At 40.4% G+C, this 7160-nt stretch overlaps 1 protein-coding gene across 2 annotated transcripts; it reads left to right on the forward strand.

Annotated features, from left to right (window-relative positions):
* Window positions 1–73: 73 nt before the first annotated feature.
* Window positions 74–3425, forward strand: RPS21 (ribosomal protein S21; the record flags this gene model as incomplete). Of its 2 annotated transcripts, XM_083801439.1 has the most annotated exons (6): window positions 78–155; window positions 346–410; window positions 1274–1337; window positions 2428–2499; window positions 3137–3192; window positions 3365–3425. In XM_083801439.1, the coding sequence occupies exons 2-6, from the start codon at window positions 361–363 to the stop codon at window positions 3372–3374; spliced, it is 252 nt and encodes an 83-aa protein (XP_083657565.1). In that variant the 5' UTR covers window positions 78–155; window positions 346–360. The 2 variants fall into 2 exon arrangements, with proteins under 2 accessions (XP_083657566.1, XP_083657565.1); XM_083801440.1 differs by lacking the exon at window positions 3365–3425 and having other exon boundaries at window positions 74–155; window positions 3137–3196.
* Window positions 3426–7160: the final 3735 nt, after the last annotated feature.

Raw genomic sequence — 7160 nt, forward strand, 5'->3', positions numbered from 1 at the left:
AGTGCGCTGATGACGTCACGCCGCCCCCATGAGCAGTGACGTCACTCCCAAAGCGCGGTTGACGTCACAGCACCCCCCGGAAGCCCTCCCTGCCCTCCCGACGCCTTTCCGCTTCCGCGGGGCCGCCCCTTCCTTTCCGCCGCACCGCGCGCGAGGTATGGCGGCGGCGGCGGGGCGCGGGCGGCGGCCGGGGGGCCTGGGGGCGGCCCGGGGCTGGGTACCGGGTACCGTGGGGCCGGGGGGGGGGGTGGTGGTGGAGTGCTGCGGGAGGGGCCGGGCCGGGAGCGCTGCGTCCCCCCCCGGGCCTCGTGGGGCCGGGCCTGAGCCGCGCCTCGCTTCCCGTAGGTGTCACCGGGCGAGATGCAGAACGACGCCGGGGAGTTCGTGGACCTCTACGTGCCTCGCAAGTGGTGAGTGCGGCCCTGCGGCACCGGCAGCTCCGAACGGCAAGGGGCTTGGCTCCGCAAACCTTTAGCCCCCCGAGTTCGGTGGAAAAATATAAATTTCTGTTCATTTTTGTGCATAAATACCTTGCAGAAGTATGAGAAAAGTAAATTTAGAGAGAACTTGCAGCGTCTCAGCGAGGTGCGGCCCGTCCGTCTCAGGATGTGGCAGCTCCTTTGTGGCTGCTTTCAGGAGAAAATGGGTGTATTTGTGCTGCGTGAGCATTTCTGAGCTACGCGCTCCTGTAGTGAACTTGTTAAGTGATTACTCGTTGTCCTGATAGCGCATCTTAGATGCTATTTTAAGATTGGAAAAAATTGGGTTTTGTTAAATATAATAAAACACATACAGATGGTTTGTTTTACAGCGATATTTTTTTGGATTAAATGTTACTAAGGCCTGTGATTCCTAAGAGGACCAAAGTTAGTGACCTGAATGTCTTCTGAGAGCTCTAATGGCTCCCAGTGAAAAAAGACACAGAATACGTTCTGAATTCCATTGGCTGCTGGAGGCTTTGCACATTAGAAAGGGACAATGTGATATTCTGCATTTTGAAGGTCAGTGCTTATGTGTGCACTGAATAGTAATGGGCTGGGTTCATATAGATTAAATCAAAGGGATAGCTGGCAACTTAGCATGACTACACAGCGAAAGTTTCCGTTAAATGTTCTTAAAACTTGATTTTGACTTTCTGAGCACTGAACCTTAATCTCTTAGCGTCTGAACTTGCACAGCTTTAGTTTTCATGTAGGTTTGATTTTGATAGTCTTTGTTTGCTGTCACTGTCCATTTCCTTTTATTGAAACATATCTTGTTGTTTATTCCTTAGCTCTGCTAGCAACCGAATAATCGGTGCCAAGGATCATGCTTCTATTCAGATAAACATATCTGAGGTAAGTTTTCTTAACAGGAGTGATGAATAAAAGAGCAATGCATTTCAATTTTCATAGAATTTAGGAAATGTAAAAGCTTGTGATGAATCTCCAAATAATTCACTAGGAGTCATACAGGTGTAGAACTAGAAAGCTTTTGTACACGTAAGGATATTAGTATGTCGCCCCTGGTTATTTTTCAACCTATTGGAAAATAATTCTCTATAGGCGATTATATAAAGCTCTGAAAACAGTCTGTTCCAGTGCTTAACTGAGTAAATAAAACTTCCTAAGGATAGACATTTAGAGTTAAAAATTAGGGGATTCCTTTTCCTGATGGAAAATGAGTGCTCCATTCTGGAAGATCAGTACCCACTTCTACCTTCACCTGTCAGTAAAACAGCACAGTTCTTCAGCCTGTCCACGTACATCCAGTTTCAATTTTTTATTCTCATTGATCTGCACCCTTTACAGTTTCTACCAAGTTTCAGAAAGGTGTGCGGTTTCCTGGGCAGAACTCTTTTTCTGTTCTGCTTTGCTTAACTAAAGTGCCATTTTCCATGTTTTGCATGAAACATTTCTGTTAACGCTGAAATGAGTTCTCTGTTAACTGAAATGAGATTGCTTATGTGTTTTGTGTGCTGCATTACCGTTTCTTTAACTTGGTTCTCAGGTTCTTAGATGCTGAGAACAATTCGTGTCCCTCGACTTGGACATTCCATTTTCCATTATACTGACTTAAACATGAATAAAATAAATAAAGGCAGTAAAGTACACAGATCAGGTTTACATTGAACTGTTCCATTTCTGTAGAATTCCAATGTTTTCTTTTTTGAGCTACCATTTTCTATTGCATTTTTGTAATGCCCTATGATACATTAGATGTTATATCTGCATTATGTAGCAAACAATAAATTTGCTCTGAGAACGTTCTCTGTATAGTCTAGCTGAACTATTTGCCTTGAGATTTTGAAGTTTGCAGTAAAAAAAAATTTGCAAAGTTGAACAGGTAATATTTGTCTTCAAGGGTTTGGCAAGCATGAGGTGAGAGCATAAAATTCTGCGAGAATTCTGTAAGAATCTGTATGGAGTAATTTGCTTGTAATTACAGGTCGACAAGGTAACGGGGAGAGTCAATGGCCAGTTCAAAACATACGCCATTTGTGGAGCAATCCGTAGGATGGTAAGCGTTTTCTTGAGCTTGAAAATGATCATGCTTCCCTTTATATTGATTAGTAATATTTCAGGTTTATGTTTGGCCCTGGAAATGCAGTGTGTCTTCTGCACATTCTAGAGGAGAGCTTTTGTTGTGATAATTACAACAGTGCGAAGACTTGAACTAATTGACCTGAAAGAATGAGTTTCTTCTGTTTTTTCTTCAGTTTGTTGGTTTGGAGAACCGTTTATGTTTGTTATTGTTATTTTGAAAAAATCACTAAAAGGTGCAAGTGGATTTTTTTCCTCTAAGAATGCACTAAGCAGCTGATACCTGACTTTGTTTATAATTATTAGAGATTACACTATCATAATTTAAATTTGTAAGCATGATGTGAAGCTTCCTAGAGTTCATTTACTCAGAAGTACATCTTTTTAATGCAAGTCTATACTTTGTCAAGTTCTGTTTCTTATTCTGAAGAATGGCAAAGGATTTAACAGCTTGTTTTAAAAATGCTAGTCTGTGTATGTACAATGCAGTGATCTGTCAAAAAAAAAAAGTTTGCATTTCACTGCCAGCATGAAATGCTGCTGCTGCTACCTCTCTCTTTTTAATGTGTGATAGTAATTATGTGCTCACTTCAGAATTATCCTTTTTATTATAGGGGGAATCAGACGACTCCATTCTGCGTCTAGCAAAAAATGATGGAATTGTTTCCAAGTAAGTATGTTTACCTTATCCTCAATAACTTTTGCAGAGGTAATTCAGTACCCAAATTCAACCTTTAGGTTAAAATCTGTACACTATATTTACAGAATGTTTATACAGTTGGCCAAATAACTACTTGAGCTGTTGAATAGTTTCTAACATTGTTTCTTTCATTTTCTTCTAGGAATTTCTAACAGAAGAAAGTGGTATGGAACATTTGATATAAAATAAACAGTTCAAATGTATATTGTGTTGTGTCTTTTGTTAAGTCATAAACACCAGTGGAGTTGTTACAGTTTGTCTTAAAAGAACGTAGAAATGCAGGCCTAAGGATGTATATTATACAGATTCTGACTGTGAATTCATACAGCACATCACCTTGTAGAGCAGTGCCAGAGTTTAAAATCAAGAATTTCCAGTTCACTCCTCTGTTCCCTATAATCCGTATTTCCAGCTGTAATAGGTTTTGCAATTGTAGCTCATCTCCTCTTAATCTGTAATGAAACTATTTGCAATGTAACAATCTTAATTCAGCTTGCTGCTATTTCACAGGAAAAACAAAAGAGTTTGTTTTGGTTATGATATCCAAGTTTATTTTTTCTGCTGATAAGGGCTCACAGTATTTCTTTTGCCGTTTACACATTCTGTAAGCAAATTATTAATACTGAAGTTCATGGAAAACTTATCAGAAATACTGTTGCATGCCAGCAAGTTGATTTCAACATGAGAGAGACTCGAGGCTTTACCTTTTTTACTCTCAGGCATGACTTTGGTGCTGAGAAGCAGAGAAATGATTTAAGGAGAAATAACTCAATAATCTGGCAATATTTTGATAACTGACTTAAAAGCTCTTCAATGGTTAGATAAACTTTCCACCTGCTGATGTATTATTTTTTTTAGTTATCTTACTAGCAGAACCCAGGGAGGATGCAAACAGTCTAAATAATACCACATTTGCTGACTTTGCCTCTTATCTGTCCATTCCCTGTCTCTGTTTAACTTCCATCACTTCACAGTTTTGACATAACACGCAAAAAAACTTCTATAATTTAGTTCGAAAAAGTTTATTCAAGGTTTTACTTGTACTTCAGATACTTAGTTTTAATTTAAACTGATGGATTGCTTGCAAAGCTTATGAAGCAGTCATCGTGAAAGAAAAATTGTTTACCACAGAGTACACAGACGCTCAAGCTTTGCTGAGTTAGTTTCAGGCATTAACTTTAGATACTGGATTAGAAATAAAGTTGATTTTTCTGCAATGCTGAAGTCATAGGTGTACTATAAAACTGAGGTGTTTAAAACACTTAAAATCATCATGATCTTGCATTAAATTTCCTGGTGTCTCTGAACTTGCTCCCTATTTGTGTGCCAAGATATGCCAGAAATACCTTGTTTCATGGCCTGTCCAGTCTTCTGTTTGATCAGGCCTTCAAAACAAGGTTTTGTATTGCGTTTGTAAAGCGTTGTGCTCGAGGTGCTGTTCCTTTACTAAGGAACCTTTGGAATCTCGCGTAACTTCATTATGTTTTAACAGCATATTAAGTACTGTCTAGGCCCTCTGGAAGTTTTCTCAAATGATAGGAATGTTTTTTGTGACACTTTCCTGTTTATGCTGTAAGTTGTCTCCATGTAGAGCTGGTTACCATGTGGCTTATTTCTGACTTGTTTGCAAGTTGCTGTGGATGCATGTGGGTGTGGGAAACTTCAGCCTCAGGCTTCACTCGAGAGTCTGGAATAGGGGTACTGTTGCCTCTGAACTAAGGAGGAGGATCAACTATCCCAAGTTTGGTATCTTTATCTGTATTCTGCCTGCTTCTTAGACACTTCAAGCTGCAACATATTTCTTTGGAAGATTATGGTATCTACTGAACCTAGGCACTGTAAATCAGGCCACGTTAATGGGTAGTTGCAGCGTAAAGCAAACGTTTGTTTCTGAGCAGAGAAGGCTGAAATCAGATCTTAGCTTTTGCTAACATGGCTGTGAACTAAAACATCTTTGGTAGCACATTCTGTCTTCCCACTGTTAACACTTGAATTTACTAGTCCTCCTCCAAGGTGACAGAACTTTTTCTGGGTTTCAGTTAAAAAGACTGAAAAAAAAGCTTCATGTTGAACTCACAACATACTAATACAGAAAGCACATGAGACAGATACCTTTTAAATACAAATCAAAAATTAAAAAAAAAACAAACACCTTGTTTTGGAGTTTTTTTCTGACATCAGAGTCAACCATGAAGGATGTCTCCAAAAAAAAAAAAAATCTGTTGTGATTCTCCTGGAAATAATTCATTTTTCCAGCAGATAAATCTTTGAAAACACTTTCTGGAAAGACAAATACGCTCTCCAATCTGGGGAAATTTTGGCTTGGCTTATGTCCAACCCTCATTACTTTCCTTCATACACAGTAAAGGGAGATAAGTTTTAATTGGACTTGATGTTTCTTTCTGACTTATCTTAAATTAGCTGTTTCTGCCTTGGTATTAGGGTAGAACTTTAAATAAATCAGTAACTGTTTACTGCTGATAAATGCCTAGTTTACCAAAGAGTCTAAATATTGTTGACTTGCTTCTGATCTCCCGGGACTCTGTTCATCCACGTGGATTTCAGTGGAATTCCCCCATTAAGACAAAGCGAACTGACAGCTTAAAAGCTCAAGATGAGCTTGAGGTCTCTCAGATGTCTTTTTAAGCAATAAATGTCCATCAAACTATAACTACCAAATTAAATTTACACCGCAGTGTTAATTATTTAAGAATTATGTTGTAATTCAAAACCTCTGCTATTAATACTGATTGTTGCTGCTTGTATTTCAGAATTTAAGAAAAAAAATCACTTTAATTTCTTGTCAAAATAAGCCTATGAAATGTTATGATCCTGTATCCTAAACTTAGTTCGGTTGGAAGTGGGTTAGTGCTGCTCTAAAGGCTTCCTGAAATTCACACCACCTTCACCAGCAGAACTACGCACAGCGTGAGGTTTTACAAAACTTTCAGCAGAATCTTAACAAGGGTGTCCTTTTAAAAATCAGTTCCGAGTTGCATTTTCCCGTATTGTGATGTCAAATGTTCTTTGTTCCTGTGACAGGAATAGTTCAGATCTTCTAGAGCCATGAAAGGGAATGAACTGTACTTGTACTGTACAAGATGGACAGAGTTGCCCTTACATGGTTACATTGCACCAAGTCATGAAATTCTTTTCTGTTACAAGGACTTGGCAGTGGCATCCTAAAGACAGCTGATTTAGCTGGGGCTATTTCAGTGTCTTTGGCCAAAATTCTGTTGCTCAGGCAGAGCCTGTCTACTCCTTAAAACACCTTGCTTTTTGGTCGGGGCTCGTAGATGTCTCGCAATGCCGATTTGGTTTCTTTTAAGCCTCGTCATCCTTTTCATGAACTACGTGTTGCTGAAAAGCTGCTTTAGACAATCTCTGCGTGTTCTGATCAGAGGTCTGGGGTTAGGAGGCCACTGCATCTTCTGTTGCTGGGAGCACAGAATTAGCGGCGTAGATCGTATCAGTTCTGCTTGCAAGGTGCCAAACAGGCAAAACCGCTAAGGCTGGGAGAACACGACGGGCAAAATGCTTTCCTGGCATCCTTTGTGCTTTACTCATAAAAGGAGCGCTGTGACTCAGAAGAAGGATACAAAAGGCCAAGGGTGTCTTTTGCCTTCGTGTATATCCATTACTGCTGCTCTGTGCTCGCAGGCTCAAACTGCCAAGGAGCGTGGAGCAGAGGCTGCCTCTCTAGTGCTCCCTACAGAAAGGAAGCTGGAATAGCTTGAAAGGGTTACAGTTTATTTTCCTAAAGCAAGCAAAGGCACAAAGCTGCTGTGATACTGGGGGCTGCTGAAAGCCCAGACAGAGGAAGGACTGAGCTAAGCTGTTGCGCTAGGTTTGGCAGCATTTTTGTTTTTCGGTCGGCTGTTAGGGAGGGCTGTCCATTCCCGTCCCGTGTTTTGTTCGGTTGCTGTCACTCTTGGTGA

This window comes from Anser anser (genome assembly GCF_964211835.1).
Source record: "Anser anser genome assembly, chromosome: 16".
NCBI lineage: Eukaryota > Metazoa > Chordata > Aves > Anseriformes > Anatidae > Anser > Anser anser.